The sequence below is a fragment of the Zootoca vivipara genome, chromosome 3 (assembly GCF_965207765.1).
Source record: "Zootoca vivipara chromosome 3, rZooViv2.hap1.1, whole genome shotgun sequence".
Lineage (NCBI taxonomy): Eukaryota > Metazoa > Chordata > Lepidosauria > Squamata > Lacertidae > Zootoca > Zootoca vivipara.
In genome coordinates this window covers 79,603,893-79,629,753 of record NC_142586.1, presented here as the reverse complement: position 1 = coordinate 79,629,753, position 25,861 = coordinate 79,603,893, and the positions used below count along the sequence as shown (strand labels likewise).

Below are 25,861 nucleotides of genomic sequence, written 5' to 3'. Positions count from 1 at the left end.
TCTCTGTGTATCTTCTCGGAGGTCAGAAATAATTGTATAAACACCATGTCATTCCACATACCTGAACCACTTGTCAAGATGAGATAGCGAGCTCACTGGCCAGGGGTGGGAGAGTTCACCCCATCATTGTTGTTGCCCCCCCCAACAAAAATGTGTTTTGCATCTCTTCTGCTTTCTGTCTTGATAATGGCTGTACTTCTCCACGTTGGTTTAAAAGCCACTCCATATTTAGCCCTTTATGCCACCTATTGCCTTTGGCCACCTCATGAGAAGAGAAGACTCCCTGGAAAAGACCCTGGTGTTGGGAAAGATTGAGGGCACAAGGAGAAGGGGATGACAGAGGATGAGATGGTTGGACAGTGTTCTCGAAGCTACCAACATGAGTTTGACCAAACTGCGGGAGGCAGTAGAAGACAGGAGTGCCTGGCGTGCTATGGTCCATGGGGTCACGAAGAGTCGGACACGACTAAACGACTAAACAACAATTGCCTTTCAAAATCTTCATCTAGCACCTTGGTATACACAACTGAGGGCTGGTGACCAGCCTTTGAGCATGATAGCACTGAGCATGTAGTGCAGGATTAGCTGCCTCTAAACAACTCCAAAAGAACTTTTCTGTCTGCTGTTAGATGAGTGGCAAAGTTGTGTTTAGGAGCCTGCACACTTTATGATTGATACAATATATGATCAAAAAACGATAGGTATGGATTTCATACTTGTATAAATAGTGGAAGGAAGGAAGAAGGGAAGGAAGGGGATTTGAAAAATACTCCTGTTTGACAGCATCTATTTTAAGAAGTACAGTTGCCCCCCCCCCTGGACTGTGATGAGGCCTTAAAGGACCCCTGACAGTTAAGTCCAGTCACGGACGACTCTGGGGTTGTGGTGCTCACCTTGCTTTACAGGCCGAGGGAGCCGGCGTTTGTCCACAGACGGTTTTTACCGGGTCATGTGGCCAGCATGACTAAGCCGCTTCTGGCAAAAGCAGAGCAGTGCACAGAATCGCTGTTTACCTTCCCACCAGAGCGGTACCTATTTATGTACTTGCACTTTTTGGCATGCTTTTGAACTGCTAGGTTGACAGGATCTGGGACCAAGCAACGGGAGCTCATCCCATCGTGGGGATTCGAACCACCGACCTTCTGATCGGCAAGCCCAAGGCTCTGTGGTTTAATCCACAGCGCCACCCGCGTCCTTCGTTATGGTTATTATGGATCTGACTGGTCTAGCCAGGGACTGTGGCCTTTGGCCCTATGGAAACAATGCCTCACATGCAAAGAATGAGGCACAGATCTGGTGGCATTCTCCATACAAAGAAACAAGGGGGAAAGACAGCTTTTGCTGCTAGACCAACAGGTGGGCAACTAAAAGGATAATCTGTCACAGACATATTATGTGAAGCATTGTGTTGAACATCAGGAGGGAGTGACAGGGTCATTTTTTTAGCCACCCTATGGCCTCCTCATCCTGCTTCAGCTTCCAAGGAAAAGGAAAAGACTTGGCTATTGGCATCATTTGGTTCATTTTGCTTCTGAAATGAACCCAGGACGAAACACACTATATGTATTAGCTTTTCATTAGTCACGGTAATGAAGTCCCTCAAGAAGAAAATCTCTTATTTTCTCCTTAAAATGAATATGCCCTCAGTTCGTCTATAGCCATGAAAGACATCATAGTCCTCTTTCTTATTGCTTATAAAGTTTATTTGTTTTAAAATTGAAATTAGAGATGATAATCTCAAAACAAACATGCCGAGGGAGGAAAGGAAGGTTTTTTTGTAACCATCCCAAGGAATACAAATAGAAAAACGTAGCTTTTGCAAAGACACATTAGGCTCTCCCCCTGCCCCCTCCCTTCATGCTGGTGAGTGTAAAATTCCCCAAGTTTTTAAAATGATAACGACACCCCCACCCCCACATACACACCACATTTGGTGGTCAAATGTACAAACACGATTCTATGGGCACATGAAAAAAGAATATTCCAGAGCACAGATCTTTATCACATGTGCCCACTCATGTGCTGTTGTCATGGCAGTCTTTGTATAAAAAGCCAAATGAGAAAGAAAGTTCTTCATATCCATGTTGAAAATGCTGCACCAGGGCCTGAAATCCATGCCAAATCATTTTAAAAACACAAAGAGCTCTCTCTCTTTTTTATATAATGAAGCAGTCACTGGCATTTTAAGGGCTCTCAGATAGAATGGCAAGTAAACCCCTCAAATGCTGACCATAGAGAGATCCTAGGTACCCCCCAAAATTTGTATGCCCCAGACTTACTCCTAACTACAACAGCTGTTCCTACTTACTGGTAGGTAGCCTTAGCACCTTTGTATAAATATAAGACCTCTCCTGTGAAATTTCTTTGTTTCCCAAAAATTAAGTATGCCTATTTGCTGGGGATTTTCTGCGTGAGCAACCCCCCCCCTTTTCAGTGGAGAGATAAACAATACAAATCCCAATCTCTCTCTTTTATTAATATTAGGGTCTTGTCCTGCCTGGCAGGAGGTTTAGAGATAATTCTATGGGGGCCAAAATAGGGACACAGCATGCAGCTGCATAACTTGCTATTCCTCAAATGATTATAAAGGAGCCTCATTCTTACTGGGATGGCAAACCATGGGTGTCACCTGCCCCCCACCAATTATCAGAAGAGTCTCCCCCACTCCCATGTATTTTTGGAGCCTTGTTTAAAAATAGAAGCGTGTCTTCCCAGTAAGAATTAGGTTCTTCTGCACCTGCAATTATTTAAGACAAAACAAGGTACATACCTGCCTGCTACATATTAAACTCATTTCTTGGTTTGGTTTGATCTGTTCTGGTTTTGCCATGAAGCTTGTGTTGGCAATTAAGAAAAAATCATCCTGTGGTAGTTAGTTGATTTCTGATTTTTCTTTTTCTTTTAATAGAAAAAATGGTTTGTATTATATGGTTGTATGTGCAATGGTTGTAAACTGCTGTGATGGTTTTTTTTTTTAGAAGTGGCAGTATATAGATATAATTATAAAACAGTAAAGCTAGGTGAGGACAAAGAGGGACGCCATTTCCTCGCTTCGATCTGCCTCCTCTACATATTACCCACAATTAGCAGGGCAAAGGTGTCCTTTGTACTTCTTAATTCAGGCGGGAAAACACGGTAGCAATAGCAACAAGGCATGAAAAGCACCGGGTCGTCAATATGGCGTGGAGGGCGGTTTATTACACCTCACCTGTGGCCTGAGGTTCTGTCAAAGTGGGGCTTTAGGGAAAGAAGTCCAAGGGTCCCATTCAGAAGAGGAACAGGGAGGCCCTTCCTCCCCGCTGGCAGGCAGCGTTCGGAAGTAAGTGAATTGATACATGTTACCATCTAAAGAGGGCTTTCCCCCATAAGACCATTAAGTTCGGCGTCTAAAATGAACTAACTGCACCTGCGATTAAAGACTCAGGACTTCGGCTCTAGGGGCTCAGCGGCAGCCTTCAGATTTAAGAACAAGGGTGTTGGTTGCTCTCCAGTAGGCAGCACCTGGGACCTGAAATGTTTAGTCTCCCACAGGGAGTATGTTAAAAGATTATCCACCCTCTGGTGGCTGACTGTGGAGCAGCATTGCAGTGCTATTTCCTGACCGGCCCCTGAGTAAATGCACCGTTGTGAGGACTGGGGGCAAAGTGAATAAAGCCAGGATTTTAAGCAAGAAATAAAACCAGCCAAAAAGATATGTAACTTCTGAATTATATTATTTAGGTGGAGAAAATATTGGTGATTTTGTTTCTGTTTTTTTTAACATGCCAGTGAATGGATTTTCCACAAAAACATCTTTCACTTGCAGCTGCAGAGGGGGAAATGAATCCCTGCTCAGGCTAGGTGTGCTGCCCACCTTTATATTTAATTGGCCACGCAGCAATTTTTATGAGTCTCCCGTATGTACCGCACATGCTTTTAGTGCTGGTTTTATGTGTCCTGCTTCATTGGAAGTCGAGCTGGTATGTCATGTTAAGTGCTAGAGGAAAGGGCAGGGGTGAAAGGAATTGGGGCAGCAGTATCCTATGGGTTGTGTTCACCGGCTGCACGTTTTGAACAGCCGGGTCACAGCCTGTCGCATTCGATATCAGGGTTGTTGGATGGGGTATCAAAAGCACCCAAATACACCTCCCTGTTGACGGGGGGCGGGGTGTTAGAACGACTCCCCACACCAGAATCAGGACTCAGTGCAGGCTGAACTTCTGGCGCGTATTTCTCCTCTCTCTGAGAAGGCGAATTCTCCTGTTTCTGCTTGAGGTTCTTGAACCGCTTGAGCTTCACAGGGTCCTTGATCTCTTTGGCACAGTGCAGCAAGATGAGGATGTCCTTCCGGAATTTGGAGCTCATTCCAAAGTAGATGATGGGGTTGTAGAAGCTGGCAGATTTCGCAAAAAGGCTGGCAAGGATGCTGGTTAAATTGGGCACAGAGTAACCATAGGCGGACCACATGGAGATGACCGCGTATGGGGACCAGGCTGTGATAAAGGCTGTGCAAATGACTATGGAGACCTAGAGGAGAGAAAACGAGACTTGCCAGTTTCCACTTTCTTGCCCAAGGGGATCCCTGTAAAGAAGGTGGTCCTGGAAAACTGGGAGACCTGGATCGTATTTCCAATTGCCTCATTGACCCACAGACCTAATAAATATGTTTCAATCCTCTAGAATTATCTGCCTCCTAGCTACCTCACATTTTAAGGTTGTCTATGCTTTGCAAGTGTTTTATATTAGAAAATTTTGTTTGCCCCTCACAAGCGCTGCATTTCCCAGCACCCTCAACAAATTACAGTTTCAGGATTCTTTTGGGGGAAGTCGTGTGCTTTAAATGCATGGTTTGTTTTCAGACACACTGTGTGCATGTGTGTTTGAGAGGGAAGGGGGTGGCAGGGAGAGAAAAGCAGTGTCCGTCCCGCTTTTGACTTTAGCTTCATCCACCACTGGCCTCAACTCCACCCACCCCTTGTATGCTGCTCTGACTACTTCTCTGAAGGAAATGCAGCCTTTGGCTTTTAAAAGTGTTTCCACCCAATGCAGACTAAAGAAAAGCCCAGACTGACCCTTGTGACGCTTCGTTCCATTCGCCTCTGCCTATCAGTTGGGTCACCTGCTCCGCCTAATGCATGGCTCGACTTGACAGTATTGATGATGGACACGTAAGCAAAAACCATGACAGACACAGGCAGGAAGAAACAGCAGATGAAAATGGACACTATATAAGACTTGTAGATGGTTGAGAAGTTAGCTTTTGCCCAGTCTATTTCACATGTTCCATACATGCGATCTAGGAAGCAAAAGAACTTGGTTAGTCATTCGTTTTTTCCAAAAAAAAATTAAACAGCTTGCTGTGATTTTCCAGTTTTAAAATTCATCAAGATTAATTTCTCTTTAGAATTCCAGGTGGAAAAGAAAATTGAAATGTCTCAATGAAGTCCAAGACTTACAGCAGAGTTATTGCTGTAATCTTCACTTTAGTTTAGCTTTCCACCAGAGTAATAAGCAACCACTTATTACTTAGGGACGCGGGTAGCGCTGTGGTCTAAAACCACAGAGCCTAGGGCTTGCCAATCAGAAGGTCGGCGGGTGAGCTCCCATTGTTCGGTCCCAGCTCCTGCCCACCTAGCAGTCCGAAAGCATGTCAAGTGCAAGTAGATAAATTTGTACCACTCTGGCGGGAAGGTAAACGGTGTTTCTGTGCGCTGCTCTGGTTCGCCAGAAGCAGCTTTGTCATGCTGGCCACATGACCCGGAAGCTGTCTGCGGACAAACGCTGGCTCCCTCGGCCTATAGAGCGAGATGAGCATGCAACCCCAGAGTCGTCCGTGACGGGACCTAACAGTCAGGAGTACCTTTACCTTTACCTTTAATAAGCAACCACCTGCAACCTGCCCTTTTTAGCACACAAATGGCAACTGGTTTGGTTGCACCACCACCAAAAGTGGCAATAATGAAACAGCCATACACTGTTGTGGGGGTGTAAAAATGCACAAGGTAAGAAATTCCCAGCCTCCTTTGGAGATAGTTGTTCTTGAGTGGATGAGGCATGAAAGATGCACAATCACAGTAGTGCTATAGTGCGCCTATGGACAGTGCTGACAAAGTGATCCCCCCACCAACAGGAGTTCCTTTGAAATAGTTCCCACTGAGCAATGCAAAATGCTAAGTTAGAATTTTAAAAATCCATATGGATTTTCAGGATAGATTTATGACTCCTTCAGTGAGATCTAGTTTGGGATTTTGAAGACTAAAAAATTTAAAATTAGTGATGCAATCCTAAATATGTCTATTGGACTCAGAAGTCAGGCCAATAGGGCTTACACTCGGGAAAGTGCATAAAGGGTTGCAGTCTAAATTGTAAAATGGTGATGCCTACATCTAGAATGCTTAGATCTAGAAAACTGTCCTAGATTCCAGCACTATTAGACTAAAATAGTGTAAAAATAATACTTTATTTAAATTGCTCATTGTAGATATTGGTTGCTGTGTTTCCAGATTCCCACAAATACTTTAGAGAGAAATTCCCACAAAGACCTTATCCTAGAGAGAAATTAATTACCTGTGTAACTGCCCCATCCCAGGACTGGAGCTACTGACCAGAAGAAAGCTGCTATCCATATAAGAAAAAGGGCCACATTGATGTTGCTATTGTTGATACAATGCCCTGAAATACACAGCAGAAGTTTGGTGCTTAACTCATTTTGCTATTGTACACTTAAGGCACACAGTCATAATAAAGAAAAATGGCACTGGTACATTTGTGCGACCAGGAATCCCGGTAGATTCCTTACCTTTGATGGAAATATTGGGATTGCAGCCCTTAGGTTGGGAGGCTTTGCTGCAGATTTCAATGAACCACAGATTAGCAGTGTTGCCAGAACCCTAACCTGTGGTTAATCTTAACAATGGTCAGTTGAAACAAGAAAGCATCATAAACTATAGTGAAGACTAACTGCATTTTGTCCAGGTTTGGACACAAGGCTTAACTGTAATTAGTCTTGAGTGGAAGCAAAAAACTTCTGAACTTCTCCTGGCCCTGCTAAAGGAGAAAAGGGTGAGTGTGCACAAGTTTAAGGTTCACTGCAGCTTGCTACCTTTATAATAAACCATGGTTTATTGTTACACTCAAATTAGAACAATGTGTCTATAAGAGATTCTCTAGAATCAGGGTGAAGGGAATATTCCAGTTTTCTTTTAAAAACATTTAAATTGGGGCAAGTTTGGCCTATTGTAAGAAAGGAATACCTGTGAGACACGATATCAAGCCTTCATAACACAAAGCCATGCAGTTTGTGTTGTCCAAAATACCTTACCTCTGTCTGGATGGCATCCTTTTATATAGCGAGTAATGCTAATCACCGTGAGTGTGTTAATGCTAGCAAGACCAAACAGCAGCGTCAGAAATCCATCAACCTGGAAAAACAAATAGTAATTGGGTTGTTCCCACATCTAACTTTCAGAATGCCAGGAGCAATAACAAATATTGGGATGGTGCCAGTGAGCTCATATGTTCTTTAGGGCATACAAGCATCTTAGAAATCAGTGAAATATTGAATGTCAGGGAGAATTATCATCCATATGATTAGTGAACATGTAGGTATCTGAAAATCAGGGATTAATCATGTGGTTGAGGAGTACATTAAATGAACAAGCAAACACATGCTTTAGACACCACTCTCCTAAGCTCCTGAATTACTGAAATGCAAAATAAAGAATAAAAGTAAATTTAACATTCTGTACGGAGAAAGAGTATGAAGCAGTCAATCGAAGTATGCCATTGATTTCAGTGGAAGAGGCTCAGTTAAGTCAGTGGGGCTTGCAAAGCGCTTAACTTTGGATGGACTGTAGCCAAAAGAACTAAGCAGCTGAAACTCCCTATGTCAGGGAACGATTCACCTACTAAACAATTGCACGTCATTGTCAAGCTGGTGTTAAAACCACAAGAATAGGGGTAATGAAATAGTACGCAACTCCAAGAACATGTACATCCAAATGGACAGCAGGGCAACAATAACACAATGCAATAAAAACAAGTTATAAAGTATCCTAAAAATGAAAACAAACCATAATAAAACTAAGAGACAGAAACTGAAAAACCAAATATATGTAGCCACTTTCTAATCATTGGGCAAAGAATTATGTCTAAACCAGTGGTCCCCAAACTAAGGCCCGGGGGCCGAATGCGGCCCAATCACCTTCTAAATCCGGCCCGCGGACGGTCCGGGAATCAGCATGTTTTTACATGAGTAGAATGTGTCCTTTTATTTAAAATGCATCTCTGGGTTATTTGTGGGGCCTGCCTGGTGTTTTTACATGAGTAGAATATCTCCTTTTATTTAAAATGCATCTCTGAGTTATTTGTGGGGCATAGGAATTCGTTCATTTTTTTTCCAAAATATAGTCGGGCCCCCCACAAGGTCTGAGGGACAGTGAACTGGCCCCCTGCTGAAAAAGTTTGCTGACCCCTGGTCTAAACCTTGTGCCCAAAGGACTGTAAGGTCAATGCCAGTCCGTCAGAGCACTGCAGTAAAGGTCTTTTCCTACATGCAAGCATAAGACACTTCAAAAAGTGACAGTACTTAGAGAAGACCTTAATGCAAGGGCAGGATAGTATGGGAGGAGGCAGGGTTTACAGGGCTCTATTTATAACTGTAAAGGTAGGCAGCAGCACCTTGAAGTGTGACCTGAAATGAATAGGCAGTCATTGAAATACTCTTAAGTAGTTCTATAATTACCCACATGACAGAATTCTGGCAGCCAAATCTGAGCTAAATTCTGAAACCTCTGAGTTATCTTTACAGTTGTCCAACCGGGACATTGGCAGACAAGTGTGGATCATTGTAGCTAAGCTATTTTATCAATAGGGATTTTCAAATAATGCAATGAGCACATTAAAACTTAATGGCAAACCATGGTTTGCTGTTCCAAGAACAATTCTTGAAGAACATTGTGTTTTGTGAGCTCTTGCCTTCCACAGCAATCATTCTTGGTTTACAGAAAACTATGGTTTGAACTTTGAATTTATTCTTACGGTCACAGACCAGCTTACAAAATGAGAGGAATCATAAAAATCATAAAACACAAAGATAATACACTAAAATTTACACAGCAGGATCAATACACACATATATATGTATACAGCACAGCAGCATTTAAAATGTATAAATTGGAACTGGGACACTAAAATATAGCCTAAAGATTACCATTTGGGGTCTTATTCATTGCGGTAGCACCGCTTGTTCTCTGAGCTTTATGGCTGCTGCACAGAATTTGGCCACTTTTAGAGTAATCTCAGGGTCCATATCTTCTACAGGGAGTTTAAGACATTGGAATTTGTTTAAAGAATTTTGTATGACCGGGGAAATGAAAGCCTGGCATACGTCATTATAAAAACGGCAGCGTAATAAAACGTGAGAGGCAGATTCTACCTCCAGCAGGCCGCAGGGACAGACTCGTTCCGCATATGGTTTACCTGTGAATCTTCCCTGCAATAAGGCAGATGGCAATACATTAAATCTGGCAAGGGTAAATGCCCGTCTATATTTAGGTATTTGTAATTTTATCAAATACTTTGCTGGGGAGAATCCTCTCCCATTGTCCTTTATAGCTGGATGTTTATTCATCTCGCTCACATGACGTTGGAGTTCCACATCCCAAACTCGTTGGTGAATGATTGCTCTTGCTTTCTCGTATCCTACAGCTAACAAAGCCTGAGGCGAGAACCCCAAATCTCTTAGCTTTTCATACAGTGTGGCTTTCCATTTGGATTGGAAGGAGTCCAGAAGGGTTAGGGGTGCCAACCCAACAGGGGAAAAAATGAGTTTTAGCCAGTAGTGAATCTTCAAAATCCAAATTCTTGGCTTACAGAAAAATCAAATTCTTGGTTTACAGAAAACTATGGTTTGAAGACAATAACAGACTATGACTTTAAATGGCAAAGAACTATCATTTGCTGTAAATTTTTCTAAGTGCTGAGCATGAACAGAAGAGGGAGAGCATAAGCCCAAAACTCATTTAGCTTATTTGACTAGCTTATTTACTCATTTGGTCTGTGTAGTTCTCTTCTTCCATTTATACAATAACTGCTTAAAAATCCTACAAATAATATTCCATTAACAAATTGGGACTATTCAAACATTACACCAACAACCTACATTGGTGACGGGAATATTATTTGTTGGGCTTTTGAGAAGTTATTATACTTACTGAAGTGTGGAATAAAATAACCGCTCAGGCCTCAAAGCTGGCAAATTAACTCTGACAACTTTACTAAACATCAAGGATGTTTAGCCAATCTCAGTATTGACTCTGTCAGCTCTTCTTCTTACCAATTAGAAAATATTAGCAGATTGTCAGTTTTGCTTCCTATCCAACAATTACATCAATACTGTTGTCAGCAATTTAGAGAGTAACAAATTTTTGCTCACTGATTGTCTGCATGCTAAGACATGAAGAAAAGGAAGGGTCCCATATTTTAATCTGTAATATGCCCAGAGTACCCTCTATCTATATCTCAATGTGCCTTTGCTTGAGGGTAATTCCTGTTTAACTCAAAAGCAATTACTTCCTGGTAAAGATGTACAAGGCTGAGCTGCTAAATACGGAATGAAAGTTTTGGGGGACTCCCGCTTCAGACAGCAAATTCATTTATTCTCCCAACTCTGGTGCATGTAACAAAAGCCTGACACACAGAAATAAAGATTAAGCTTTTTCTGGTATGAATATAAGGGGTGAGAAAAGCTTCACTTGCTAAATTCCTGTATGCTCAGCAGAGGTTTAATAGACAGGAACACTTCTCCCTAAAAGTTGATAACCATAGGAAGTCCTTGCCTTTTAGAGGACACACTCCTATCTGAAATCCCAAAGAGTTCCTACTAGTCAATGTATAAAATGCTTGGGACCCAGACACATCGCCTCACTGCAGGGGGCTCCTGCAGATACCATTTTATCAGGAGGTGAAGGAATCAACCCACAGGAATTCCTTTCTGTTTAGTGTTAAGACAGGTGCCATCTCTATTGTCTTTTGGGCACCTTTTGAAGATCTCCCTCTTCCAACATAGCTCTAGCCATACCTTTCCCATATGACTGGCAACTATAGATCCAGGTCCTTCAGACACTGAAAGATCCAGGCATGGTAGTCACACAGCAGCAAATATTCTTTTTTAAGATTGACAATATCAGAAGTTGTAATGCAGATTTTTGGGGAGGGAATCTCCCCCCACAACCACCTGTCCTATACAGTAGTGGGCAACAGGAAATATTAGTAGGGGAAAAGCTCTCTCCACCCTTTCAGCTTTTGGTTTTGCTCCGTGAGTTTATTTTAAAGAGACTCCATTGTTAATTAACCATGATGCTGAGGTGAGCTTAAACAGCGTGTCTCCTCAGCACTTTTACCACCTGCTTTATCTGTTAATGCTCTTAAGGGCTGTCAGGTCTATGGTTTGGTTGTTATTTATTTCCATCTTATACAAATGTCAGGAATGATGAACTATATATAGGCATGAATCCCCAGGAATACCTGTGCTTCAGCTACTACTTAATTAAGCCTGAGAGCCTAATTCTCAACCACCATTCCATTTAACAATTTCCAGAGGGGTATCCGGGTTAGGCTGCTGTAGCAATACCAACAAATATTCCCGTGGCACTTTAAAAACGGATTATTTTTTATCCAGGGGTCAGACTCTTCATCCCATCCATGCAGTGTTATCCTTCGTCCCATCCATGCAATGTTATAGGTAGGCATGGAAGAGAAAACTGATGCATTTGAAGGTGAACCTACATAATTCACGATAATAATAAAAAAACAGCTTTAATTTGAAATTTGTACTTTTGGAAAGCTTTCAATGAAGATCTTCAATCACATGGAACGTACTCTATGGGGAGCTGGCTTCAGGCATGAGGCCCATTGGCAGACCAACTCTGCACTACAAAGATGCCTGCAAACGTGACATGAAGCCTGGTAACATCAACCCTGCCGTGTGGGAATCCCTTGCAGAGAACCGCAGTGCCTGGAGACTGACAGTCAGGTCATGTAGCAGTGACCATAGAAGGAATAGCCACTGGGAGGAGCGCAGAGAGAAGAAACACCACGATGCATCTGTAGCAGCACAACCAGACACCTACCTCTGCCCCAGCTGCAACAAAACATGTCACCCCCATATTGGTCTCTACAGCCACAGCAGGTGCTGCAACCTTCCAGAAGTTTGACTTCACCTCCAAAGGTGCACTCCTCCATTGTCTCCCAGGACATATGGATGCCAACCAATGATACTTCCCTCTTGTTTCCCAGTGGCTCCTTTTTGGCAATAGTCCTGTTGCTGCCATACCTGCCAAGTTCCTCTCTGAAAAATAAGGGACTGGACCGGAAGTAGCATGCCGGAAGTAGCACGGTGGCCACTTTGGAACTGGGCGGAGCATGCTCAGAAGTGACGTTTGATGCTGCTGTGCCCAGTTCCAAAATGGCCGCCGCACCAGAAGTCGTGCTGCAGCCATTTTGGAACTGGGCTGAGCAGCATCAAAAGTCGCTTCTGAGCATGCTCCGCCCAGTTCCAAAATGGCCGCCGCACCAGAATAAACCGGGGGGAAACAAAAAAATCCGTTTTTTTCAGCTGGGGACAGCTGGAAAAACGGGGGTTTCCCGGGAAAAACGGGAGACTTGGCAGCTATGGTTGCTGCTCACCGCCTGAGTTCTCTATTAGGAGTGATATGGTCCACCGGAATCCCCAACGCTGCTCACGGAACACTACTTTCACGAACAAATGTGTTTTGGTAACTCACGATATGAGAAGACTCACCAGATGAGACGTACGCGGAACAGCAACATCACTGTGAGCGCAACTCTAAAACACGTTGCTTACTCAGATGTAAGTCCCACAATATTATGTGAGGCTGCTCCCTAGTATGAGCGTTTAGGATTGTAGCCTGTGTGCATTTTGATGCTTTGGGGGATTTTTAAAAACTCAGTCTGAGTTTCAGTCAGTTCCCTTGCAGCTGACACGACTAATTAATCCATGTTGGCAGCCTCTGCCAAAGCAAAAGGTTAAACACGTCCAGGGAATGAACTGTTTCTTGAGGACCGCTGGGTCAGTTTTGACGCATGCTAGCAGGGTGGACTGAGGAGATAAATAGAGCACTTCTATTAGCTTCGGCTAATACACCAGCTGCCACCATCCAGCAAGATGGAGAAAGCCTGGCCACAGTTACCCATGCTCTGGTAACCTCCTATTTAGACTACAGCAATGCATTGTGGGTGGTGTTGCCTTTTTTAAAAAAGTCTAGAAACTGCAGGTGGTTCAATGCAGGCTACAATATTGTTAGCTAGGACTTTGTCTTTCACTGCCAATGTTTCTTCAGCTCCATAGGCCTCCAATCTGTCCGCGGGTTCAATTTAAAGTGCTCGTCTAAAGGTTACAGAGACCTTAATTTCTTGGAACCAGATTACCTGAATGATTACCTTCTCTTATATACGCATGTTTGCCTTAGAGGCTGTGGTCTATGTTCCCCTCCAAGTGAAGTGAGCAGTGACTAAGGAAAAGGACTTCTTGATGGTAGCACCTCGGCTATGGAATAGCCGCCCCTTGGAGACTCATCTGGAACTTTATCCAACATATTTCCAGCACCAAATGAAGACCTTTTTTATTCTCCCGGGTTTTTCTTTATTAAGTTGATTTGTATATTGCCCTTTGCACAAACCACAGAGCAGTTTGCAGTAGAATCAAACAAGACAAAAGCAATGCAATAAAATCCCACTAAAAACCCACAACCCCTAAATGCAAAACATAGCAACCTACAACAGTTTACTAATCGCAGCAGAAACAAACCTTGTACTGCACACTAGAGCTCCTGGCCCTCCTGTCTGATCTTCTTTGGTGATCTTAAGAGCCTTTTAAAACCTCAAATGTTCCCATTATTCCTAGTCCTCTGGCTACAGCAGATGGTCCTGGCTCCCTTCCTATCTTCCCCATCTCTCTTGGGCTGCCAACTGGCTAGAATTATATTGGCTCAGATGGAATTTAATCCTCAATGCTTGTTGCTGGAACAGCAGTTTGTAAATCCATGTGTATGTTAGTCGGTGTTCCTTGCTGTTCACTGTACAGTAGTTAAGGTGTACAGAATGTATTGAATCATGAGCGTTCCTGCCGCGGTAAACAAATTAGGCCACAATCCAGGTCAGATGTAGATGGATTTTAAGGCAACACTATTCCCTACATTTTTTTTTTCATTTTTCATTTATTGTGGCCACAGACCTCTTTCTATGGCATGTCTTAACACTGCTATATTAAATAAATTCATTAGTGAGATCCATTTTAAAAGCAACAGCTGATTTCCTTTATGGGGGAAAACACTGAACATACTCAGAAACACTGTACCCATAGGTACTTCTCTATTCCGTACCAGACAGAATCCTTTCCAGCTCTATATTCTGAACTCAGTACTAATAGAGCATCTGTTCCCATTCTGAAGGAATATTTAGCCATGCAGCCTAATCCTGTGCAGGTTTACTCGGAAGTACGGTAATTTCCCCGCTGAGTTTAAGGGGACCTTAGACTCTACTAAATATTTGATCTTTGTTTTCTGGAGACAGCCCTGGCCAGATCCTGCAGGGTGCCAAAAGAAGAGCCTTGTTAGATCAGAGCAAAGGCAGTGAGCAGTGAGGTGGCAAGTTTGCAGGGGCATTGAATTATTCAGGGATTGTAAAACAAAACAAAAAAACAGGGTTACAAAGAGCTTTGAAAGGATTTCTCCAAACGAGATATACGGACAATAAAATGGCAAATGTGGTTCAATGGAACTGAGAGTAAAGAGATGCACATTGCAGCAAAAATCACTAACTGGTAACTGACCAGAGAACTTGGGATAGTTGTGGCTCTCTCAGTGAAAATATAGTCTGTAACAGCCATGAAACTGGCAAATTACATGGTAGGAATCATTAGGAAAGGGATTGGCAAAATATAACTGCCAATATTGTAATGCCTTCATACAAATCTGTGGTGTGGCAACGCTTGAAGAATAGGTACAGTTCAAGTGATCACATCTCAAAAAGGATTATTGTAGAGACGGAAAGGTGCGGCCAGGATGATCAGGGGCCTGGACTGAAACAAAATTTAAAAAATTCCTTCCAGTAGCACCTTAGAGACAAACTAAGTTGGTCATTGGTATGAGCTTTCGTGTGCATGCACACTTCAGATACACCTGGAGGAACTCCCCTATTTGAAAAGATTACATTGCTTGGAGACTTTTAGCTCAGAAAGTAAGGTGGAAGGACACACACGATAGAGGTGTATGAAATTAGAGGTGTATAAAAATGAATTGTGCATGGTGAGAATAGAAAGAAGTTTTTATCCCTCATAACATCTGAACCCAGCGAAGCTCAAGATTTAGGGAAGACAAATGGCAAGTACTTCTTCACACCTCATCATTAAATGATGGAATTTGCTACCACAATATGTGGGGACAGCCCATCAACTTAGATGGCTGTAGAAGAAAAGTAGACAAATTCAAAGAGAATAAGAAGGTGATCCATGGCCACTATTCATGATGGCAACACGCCTCTTCCAGGATACCAGTTGCTGGAAGATAGCAGTGTGAGAGAGCTATTGCTCTCATGTCCAGCTTGAAGGCATCTGGTTTTCAGCTGTGGGAAACAGGGTACGAAAGTAGGCCATTGGGCTGATCTATCAGGGATATTATTTTTATTATTATTCATATTTAGCTCACCATCCTGTTTCCCAGCCTACATTGGGTGTTCATGGTGTAACGTTCTATTGTGTAGAATCGCTTATTCAACCCTTGATCTTCAAAAACTTACTTATTCACATTTCACCTCACCCTCAGTAACATCTCCTTATATTAGAGTTTGCAAACACAATTCTGGTGTGGTTTATTTTCCTTCGAAATGTTTCCAATGATTTCAGTATTGGTCATTTCATGGAAATATGATAGCATACTGTGACTGCATGTTCTGAAGTCTGTTAACAGAATTTTAGTTTCCTCTTTGCAGGTTAGAAAAATAATTAAAAATGGAATGTTGTTGTTGGCAAAAGTTTGTTTTGTGAAGCCAGAGTTCTAGTCAAAATGACAGCCAAACAAACACTGACAGCAGAAAGACATAATTTTTCTGTCACCTGATATATCTGGCATACCTCTCAACAAATTAGGTGGCAGTTAACTCATGCTACTCTTTTAAGAAATGTTGGCAAAAACATTTCTTCTTTAATTTAAAAATGAACAACGTTCTTCATATGTTCTGTTTAAAGCTCTGTTATGGACATGCATTTGTTTTAATAAAATATTTACACAGTCACTTGACCAACATTTTTGCATGAAAATTGAATAAAGGGGCATTTGTTTCAGCATCTCTGCCCAAAATGTAGCCCAATTTGGATTTCCATTACCGGCTAAATGGTCTCGGAAACACTATCCCTCAGTTTTTACAGGCAAAATGGAGCCAGAAGTTGACTATAAAATGAATAATCCAAAGGAAAGTGTAATCCCAAATTCAGCTCAGTTACAAAAGAGAGTGCAAACCTGCACTCAATTCAATTGCCTAAATCTTACTGGATATTTGATTGATTTGATTTGATTTGGGATCAGTGGGATTTAAGCTGCCTAACTGTGTGCAGTCCTGTAGCTTAACTGGGCACAGGATTGCAGCCAACTGACAACTTTCCCATGGGGGGGGGAGATTACATGCTATCTATAGCTGAAAATTGAAGGCCAATGTTCAGGTACTGCAGTGGCCCCCTGAACACCAGTGTCATCTGGATGTCCAAAAGTTGCATTATCTCCCGCTGGTCTCCCAAGATTTGAGCAGAGATGTCAATGATTTTTCATTGCACCTTTTTAAATTTATTTTTTTAGCTGGAACAGCTCCAACTGTTTTTTCTACCAAAAGGAAGCACTTGTAAGTGCTGGAGTAAATCCACCCCTCTCTTTCCCACATTGATCTTGATTTAGCACAGAGTGGACCCAACAGAGCCTCACTGACATATATCATGACCTGCCAAGTACTTGATGACCCCCCTTGTTTTTGTATTCCACATCAGGGAGAAAAAATAAATGGGAAGTTTACTGAATGCTGGATACTTGTATGTAGTTGGTGAGAGGCATTCGGTTTAGTGATTCACAACTTGTGCAGCACTGGTGTAACATTCTATCTGCCCTAACCACTTAACCAGTTTGTAAACCAGCTTCCAATTAATGAATAAGATGCAGGACATGGTTAGCATTGGTGTAGATGTAACACCAATCCATGATTAAAGTGACAAGGGAAGAAAGGTGGTTGAATTTGCTCTGGAGAGGTGAAGAGGGAATGTATTTCCAGCATTGTGTCTGTACTAGGCCATGGATTATATATTTATGTTTCATGACTGGCCGAGCCACATAAATTTAGTTCTTACCTGGCAAGTCCATATGGATGTGATCAGAAATCCATCATCTCTGAATACGTTGAAGATTTCAATGATCCCGCGGGAATAACCAAAGACAGACACACTGGCATCAGATACAGCTAGGTTAAATGTCAAGTAGTCCGTGGGCTGAAGGGTAGCCCGCTGTCTATAGAGTACAAAAATTACAATGCTGTTCCCAAACCAAGACATCCAACCTGGAAAATTAAATAAAATGCTCAGAACGAAAAGCTGCAAAAAGCAGCACTTGTCAAGTAGGAAACACTTCACAGCACAAACCACAACATTAGAATTATCGCGGCTTCTACACTGGAATCTTGTAGTGCTGAAATCAGCTGAACATAAGTGAGGAATGGGGCTGTGTGTTCTTCTTAAAAGTCTTTTATTTGCTTTTTACTGAACACGCAATCATGTGTTGTGGTACCTTAAAGGGTAGCAAACTGTATAATAGCTTACGTGTTGGTGAGGTCAGAAGGATATTAAATGCACGCAGTACTTCCTGCCAATTGCATTGTTAACACCAGCTGTTCACAAGAACAGTTGACAATGAGCTATGGATAAGTTTGTGAAGGATCCATAGTCAAGCCTTACCAACAGCACAATCCTAACCATTATCTACTGAGAACTAAGTCCTATGATGTTCAATGGGGTCCTTGGAAGGATGCTTAGAATTGCATCGGTCTGTGCTCTGTCCTCCTGAATGTGAATGCCCCCATAAAAAATCACCACACCAGACTACCTTCTCCCAACAAAAACTTTCTCATGAGTTGCCACCTGGTCTGAGGGCACTTAAACCCTTCTGCCCAGAAGCAAGCAGGTTAGATTGCATGTTTTCTACTCAGGTTCCCTAAACAGGTAAGAAGGAATTGTCCCCTCTCTTCAGCTGGACCTGATACCACTGGCTTTAGCTAAGGTTTCTGCTCTAATTTTAGATTTTGTGTTTTTTGTTTGAATGATATCTTCTCAGTGACTGTGTCATGCTTAATGAGATCACCAGGGAAATCCCCTAAAGGCTCAGATTTGGCCCTGAAATATCAAGGTCTGGGATGCCCCTGACCAGGAAACCCTATAGAGGAGATAGGAGCATACCATTAAAATAAATGCATGTAACTTCTTCACAGGCTAAATATAACACAGACATAGGAAAATAATATTGGTAGACTGATGGATAAGGTGGCCATACTAGCAAAAGTAGTTTCTTCAAGAAGCATTGCTTGACGGGTCAAAGAGACTTGGGAAAGGCAGGATTTAGAAAGTTTCACCATAGGGTTGAGGGACCTTTGTCCATTTGAGTGCCAGATTCCATCATGCAGAAGCCTTTGGAGGCCACATTGGTGGGAGAGATCAGAGGAGGGAGAGCTCATAGTGGGGCAGATCAGAGGGAAAAGTACATGAAGCCATGGGAAGGGCTCTTACCTTTGTACAGTGGGCTACATTCTAGCCATAAAAAAGATAGAGGTTTCCATGGGCATCTTTTTTCAGCAGGGCAAGCAAAGAGGCCTCATTGCAGATCAAAGACCCATTCCAGCCAGGGGGAAGCACTCAAGAGGGCACAGAGCAGGGCCAGTGAGGACTGTGGCATGGACACGGAAGGGCTGTGTGAGGAGGCCTGGAGGGCTGCAACATCCTGCACCCAGGCTGGGGGTTCCCCACCCTTACTCTGCAACATCAATCTGCGGATGGGGACCATCTGTTTATCAAGAGGCTTTCAACCCACTGGACATGTAACCAATTTTCTTTTCTTTTTTGAATTGGGCATCCTTGAGTATATCTGATGTTAATTTTAAGAACACAAGGGAAGCCCGGTAGGATCAAACCAAATGCCCATTTAGTCCAGCATCCTGTTCTTACTGCGGCCAACAAGATGCCTTTGAGAAGCCCACTAGCAGGACCTGAGCACAAGAGCGCTCTCCCCACTTGGGATTCCCAGAAAGTGGCATTCAGAGCCTTACTGCCTCCAACGCTGCAGGGAGAAGATAGTCACTGTGGCTTATAGTCTCTGATAGCTTTATCCTCCATGAATTTGTCTAGCCCTCTTTTACGAGTCTGGTTTTCTCTTCTTTCTCCACAAGTCTGCTTTGTTTTTTGTTTAAAGAGGAAGTGACACGTATACAAATGATCAGCAGATACAGACTTTCAGGTTTAATTTTGTGTTCATGTTTTATGACTTTCTAGTTCATTATGTTTCCCACATGCCCATCCATACTGAAGAAGATGAAGATTGCGGCTGTGCAATGTAAGACAAGCAAACTTCCCAAACTCCAGTTAAGACAAATCAGGGAACATCGTTACTTCAGTAAGTACTGGTTATATGCTAGAACAACAATTAAGCACATTTAAACAAACATAGTGCACTAATGACACTCAAAGCCCTAATTACTTAGCAGCTGATGATTACAAAAAGAAAGGTTTTAAACTAAGAGGTGGTTGTCAGTGGTGATTAAACATTAGGGAGCACCTCCTATAAAATTCTGCCATTGATGTATTAGAATCTTCTTCTTATTTATCTATTTAACAGGATTTATATACCACTTAATCATCAAAACCTCCAAATGGTTTACACAAATGTATTTCAAGCTCTGAATCTGGCAATGGAGCTCTCCAATCAAAAACTGTTTTCAAAAATGCATATATTGTAGAAATGTGCATAAAATGTATATATTAGTGAAAATAGTTTACAAAAATGCATTATACATATTGCATACAGAAATGTATTGGGCAAAATTGCATACATAAGGTGAATATTGGGAGAAATTTGCAGTGAAATGTTGATCAGGTCTCATGGGGACTTTTAATTTCACAAACTGATGCAGAGATAGGGAGAGCTGAAGAGTGGAAAAATGTGAAAATGAGAGAAAATGGAAGTTGACAGTTTCATCTATTCCTACCATAGTAAGGCCAACATCTTGGATGGTTTACAACACACTACATTGTGTTGGAGGTGCTCCTTCTGCTAAACACAGGTGAGAGGTGAGGTTAGGAGAGAGCGTTCCAAACTGTTTGCCATGACACTTTAGTGTGTCAGTTGCAGTGTGTATGTCTGTCAAGCGAACGTTCCCCATGCTCCTCCCAGGGCTGGAAAGGGGTTAGTTTAACCTCCAGTTTGCTAGTAAAACTGAATAACTGTGTCGTGAAATGATGTATGTCTGAAAAGTGTGTCACCAACATAAAAAGTTTGGAAAGCTCTGGGTTAGGGCAATGGGTATTCACATTCTCTGTGTGAATTAATTTTAATAAAGCATTCCTATATCAGAAAAGAAACACTTCAGTTTTGAATTACTGTATTCATTTGTAAAACAAAGTTCTAATCAACTAAAGTAAAAAAGAAAAAGTAGAAAAGAAAAGAACAATACAACCAGCTGTCCTCCCGTGTTAAAATTGTAGGAGAAACTTCATCGATAATTTTGACTGTTGCCTTAGAAAACACATGTTTAATTCACTAATACCGATATAGAACATTATCTAGCAACTTCGGAATATCGAGTGCATTAAAAATTAAGAATTAAGAAGATTCTGCTCTTATTCTTGATAGTGTCTCGCTTATTTAACCATGTTTAAAATATTGACACTAGGACTCTCTAAAATATTGGGTCTATAAGAACAGTGATATTCCTATGATAGGCCTCAGCTATTCACCAGCTTGTTATATTATAGGGTCAGTATCTTAAAGGGGGGGGGGAATGCAGCACTGCTGTTTTATTATTAAGTAAGCACAGCGGTGCCAGTATGTTCAAATTTCTGTACCCAAATGTCTGGGTACACAGTTTAATAAAGTCTTACAAATTTATTAGGGCAAATGGCATAATTTGTCTTTTAATTCCTTCAGTAGCACCTTAAAGACCAACTAAGTTTTTATTTTGGTATGAGCTTTCGTGTGCATGCACACTTCTTCAGATACCTGAGGTATCTGAAGAAGTGTGCATGCACACGAAAGGTATCCAGGTATCCGAAGAAGTGTGCATGCACACGAAAGCTCATACCAAAATAAAAACTTAGTTGGTCTTTAAGGTGCTACTGAAGGAATTTTTTTTATTTTTCTTCGACTCAGACCAACACGGCTACCTACCTGTAACTTGTCTTTTAATGTTCCACAATATTTTTATTTTTGCTGCAACAGACAAACATTAATCGCCCTGGAAATTATCAGCTACATACATCACACACAAACTTTAATAAATTGAATTATTTTTAGCATGCAAAGCAAATACATCTTTTAGTTAGCAAGAGGTAGAGTATTGGAACAGTAAATAAGTGACAGCAGTATTTTGCTAGGATAATATGAGGTCATCTATTTCTGCACATGATTCTTCTCCCATCCGTTTTATTTCTTTGCCAAAGAATCTTCAACTGCACTTTAGCAGAGGAGCAGCTTGGATTATATGTAGGCTGGTTAACCCCAAGTATTTGGATTCAAGCCACTTTAATCCTTTTGAAATGAATGGGACCTAATCCAGTTAAAGTCCAGTATTTCATTTTACCTGGACTGGACTTAACAATATTGTCTTCCCCTCCCCGCTTCCAGGTGTTTCAATTTTTTCTTTAGTAAAAATGCACCACTGTTCTGTTTCAATAAGAGTTGCAACCAATTAAGATCAACAGGAGTCCCTCTGAATTTTGCAGTCATGCTTAATCCATAAATCCATATACATACCCAGAGCCAGTAGATAGAAGCCAATGATCGTCTCTCCTTGTTCTGAGACAGGAACGTCTTTGTTCAAAAAAGTGATATTGTTGTTTCTCCATGGTGCCTGAGGGGAACTCTGGAAAGACATTTTCTGTAGTTTCTTACCCAGAACTTGCCCTTTCCCCAAGTCCTGGTGCAAAGAGAAAGAAACCGAACTCTGCCGTCCTGAAACCTCTGAACGCTCTCTTTCGATGGAGCCCCGAGACTGATAAGGCAGAGGGGAATCTAAGGAGACAAGTAGCAGCTTTGCAGCCTGCTGGCCTGCTTGCATTTGCTAATCCTATCTATTAATACTGGTGATCGCCAATCTGTGACTAGACAAAGACCCTGGGGCTTTGTCATTTACCTGGGGCTAAAGTATGCAGATGGTCACTTCAGCATGTAAAACTGCAGCATAAAAAAATGGAGGTCAGTTTGAGAAAAATTATGTAGTAGTTAAAAATCAGGCTCATAATATGAAAACACAAGGTGCCCACAATCATTAAGTGCATAGAGACACACAGCCATAAATTGTTCTGAATGAATTTCTTAATAATAACAACAATAATAATACCCCAGCCATCTTGACAGCTTCCAGCACATATAAAAACACCATAAAACATCAAACATTAAAACCTTTCCAATACAGGACTGCCTTCAGATGTCTTTAAAGGTTGTGCAGTTGTACCTCAGGAGTCAAACGGAATCCGTTCCGGAAGTCCGTTTGACTTCCAAAACGTTCAGAAACCAAAGCACGGCTTCTGATTGGCTGCAGGAATCAGGTTCCAAAGACATTCAGGTTCCAAAGAACATTCGCAAACCAAAACACTCCCGGGTTTGTGGTGTCCGGGAGCCAAAACGTCCGAGTACAAAGGCATTCGGAATCCAACTTCTTGACATCTGATGGGAGGGCATTCCACAAGGAGGGTGCCACTGCTGAGAAGGCCCTCTGCCTGGTTCCCTATAACGTCACTTCTCGCAGTGAGGGAACTGCCAGAAGACCCTCGGAGCTGGACCTCAGTGTCCAGGCTGAATGATGGGGGTGGAGACGCTTCTTCAGGTATAGGACTTCTACTGCTAATATAACATAATAATATTTTACCCAAGACTTCCACAAACGAGTTGCATATAACAACAGATTGGTGTTCATGAAAGGAAAATTTATCTTAGACCAACCATGAAATTATTCCTTGTTTCTGTACATTTAAGGGGGTGGGAATTAACTAGTGCATTGCACAACCTTTCCACCCAACCATTTGAGGGGTGGAGTAACCAAATATGCCCTCAAAAAGGATGGGGTGCAAATTATGTTTGGATAATTATTTCATGGGGGGGGGCACATTGTCACATGGGCATCCCTGGGGGTGCTGCTAAGCTAGAAGCCTGTCTGGAGAGCTAGGTACTGCTGTGAGCATGCATAATGTTTTTACTTGCACAGTGTTTAAATAAAAATAAAGACTCCTGCAGCCACTTTGCACACTCAGATAAGGTAAACACAGCCCTCCCCATTCTTTTTTATTTAAAAAGTTCTTGCCAATTTGCACTGCCCATACAAAAGGAGCAGAAAACAACACCCCCATCCCAAAGTTGCAGGCAAAGCAGAGGGATGCATGGCCCTGCAGATTTGGGTAGCAAGTATTTGTACAGCACTAAAAAGAATACCTTTCTGGTCCTGTCACCTGCACACACAGTATATGGCAATAGACATGGCTGCCCCCATAGATCTGTGGGGGTGCCATTCTTTTTGTGACAAAAGATCCATGGGAAGCTCTCAGGGCCAGGTCTAAGAGGACAACTATATCCCCCACCTCCTAGCTTCTGTGCGAGGGAAGGGATATCATCATACCTTCCTCATCTATCCCTAGCTGCAGCTGCTGCTTTGGGGAACTTTTGGGGACTATAATTCCCCAGTCTGGGTTGTGGCCATTTTCTTTCTCCTCAAAGCTGTAGCAGTGCTGTACAGAATGAAGTAGGTTTAAGATTCTATCATGTCTATTGGGGGGGGGAATTTGCTTAATTGTTTGTCTCTGATACTGTACAGCTGCAAATTTGACTTTCTTTGCAATAATTTGTCTTTTTTTTAGTTTTTACTTCTGCAGGTTGAGCAGCCTCAAGGTTAAGCTCCCATCGTGGATATGTCACACTATACCACCAAAATTAGAGATTTTGGTGTTTTGTAAAAGAGATTGAAATATTAAGCACCCTCAAGAGAGCCAGTGTGGTGTAGTGGTTAAGAGCGGTAGACTCGTAATCTGGGGAACCAGGTTCGCGTCTCCACTCCTCCACATGCAGCTGCTGGGTGACCTTGGGCTAGTCACACTTCTCTGAAGTCTCTCAGCCCCACCCGCCTCACAGAGTGTTTGTTGTGGGGGAGGAAGGGAAAGAAGATTATTAGCCGCTTTGAGACTCCTTAGGGTAGTGATAAAGCGGGATATCAAATCCAAACTCTTCTTCCCTTCTTCTCTTCAAGTTACATAACGACAGAGTTCGCTTGTTGAACAAGCTACATGAATAGCCCTTAATATTCGTATTCTGGAAAAATGACATCCACCTTTTGGGCATCCACCTTCCCCCCCCCCTCTTCCAACACGATAGGAAAGGAATCAGCAGTGCAGTTTCTGGGAAAGCAAACTGAGGTTTGGCTTAGCATTGGGTTGCCCCTGGTTCTTTTGCGTGCTTGCCAAAAGAATTGTTTATAGAACGCAGGCATTTAGGCCATGTGGTAAAGAATATGAATTTCATCACAAGGCATTATTTCATCACAGCTCAATAGATGCATCATTATGTCACAGACAGGATATAAGCATTTTGTGTAGAAACTCCATTTTTGGCATATCATACTGGCTGGCAATTTGAAGCAACCAGCTTTTCGCCAATATAAAGCAAATATAACATTTTATAACCAAACCAATAGTGCAGCCTTTGTACAGTATGCGAGAGCTTTTACTCCAAAAGGTACACGACTAATGGTGTCTTACTGGAGTGCTCAGAAGCCATTAACCTTTTAGTGATTAGAAAGACACTAATAATCTTGTTCAACAAGCTAAATTATTCATTGGAAAATCCCCCCTCATACTGGGCTATGTTGCTATGAGCCATGATGCCCTTTTAGGCTTTGGTATAGACAGGTTATTGAAGCTGGAAGGCAGGGAGCATTGATGCCCATATGCCTGCAGGCAAAACTTGGTTCCAAGCATCTTAAATGTTCTTTGAGTCACACCTGAACACAGTTTTGACTAGTTTGGCAGCACTACCAACAAGTTGGGGGGGCAGAACGTGGCAACATGGCAGCCTTCTGCACCTCCTTTTCCAAAGCCAACTGCCATTGTAACAATCATGGCCAGTGAGTCTTTTGATCGCCTTTCCCATTCACTGTCAATGTTTTGACCAGGACTGCATTTGCTGCCTATCCTCATCTCTGCATTCTGTTCACGGGCAACCTAGGGTTTATTTCTAGCCTTCCTTACCAACACAAATCCTCTTCTGTGGGGAGGACAGAAAGAGAAAACAACAACAAACGAATATAAGCTTAACTTGTTTTAACAATGTCAACATAGCAATAGGACATGGGGAATATTTTCAGACTTGGAAACAACAATGAACGTGCACTCACATTTTTGATAAACTGTATGAGTAGACTTCTTGTGCCGACATCAGAAATGGTTCGCGAACTTCTGAATGGACCAGAATAACAGAAAATGGCTTTTCATTTGGAAAAGCATGTGTACCTTAAAGCAGAGTTCCACACTTGGAGAAGGGAATAGATTACTCTTGAGAACCCTTCCAGCTCTACAATTCTAGAC

General features: G+C 42.2%; 1 protein-coding gene across 1 annotated transcript; it reads right to left on the bottom strand.

The window, feature by feature from the left end:
• Positions 1 to 2,359: 2,359 nt before the first annotated feature.
• On the bottom strand, positions 2,360 to 22,481 carry LOC118081817 (opsin-5-like). Its single transcript, XM_035108295.3, has 6 exons — positions 22,047 to 22,481; positions 17,387 to 17,592; positions 7,301 to 7,400; positions 6,547 to 6,651; positions 5,052 to 5,275; positions 2,360 to 4,506 (listed from the first exon to the last, which is right to left on the bottom strand). The coding sequence occupies exons 1-6, from the start codon at positions 22,348 to 22,350 to the stop codon at positions 4,063 to 4,065; spliced, it is 1,383 nt and encodes a 460-aa protein (XP_034964186.2). The 5' UTR covers positions 22,351 to 22,481; the 3' UTR covers positions 2,360 to 4,062.
• Between the last annotated feature and the right edge of the window lie 3,380 nt (positions 22,482 to 25,861).

Coding starts and splice junctions, on each gene's coding strand:
- LOC118081817 (XM_035108295.3), bottom strand. CDS start 22,350: ATGCAAGCAGGCCAGCAGGCTGCAAAGCTGCTACTTGTCTCCTTAGAT. Junction 17,593..22,046: donor CTTCTATCTACTGGCTCTGG/GTATGTATATGG, acceptor TTAATTTTCCAG/GTTGGATGTCTTGGTTTGGG. Junction 6,652..7,300: donor AGGATGCCATCCAGACAGAG/GTAAGGTATTTT, acceptor TGTGTATTTCAG/GGCATTGTATCAACAATAGC.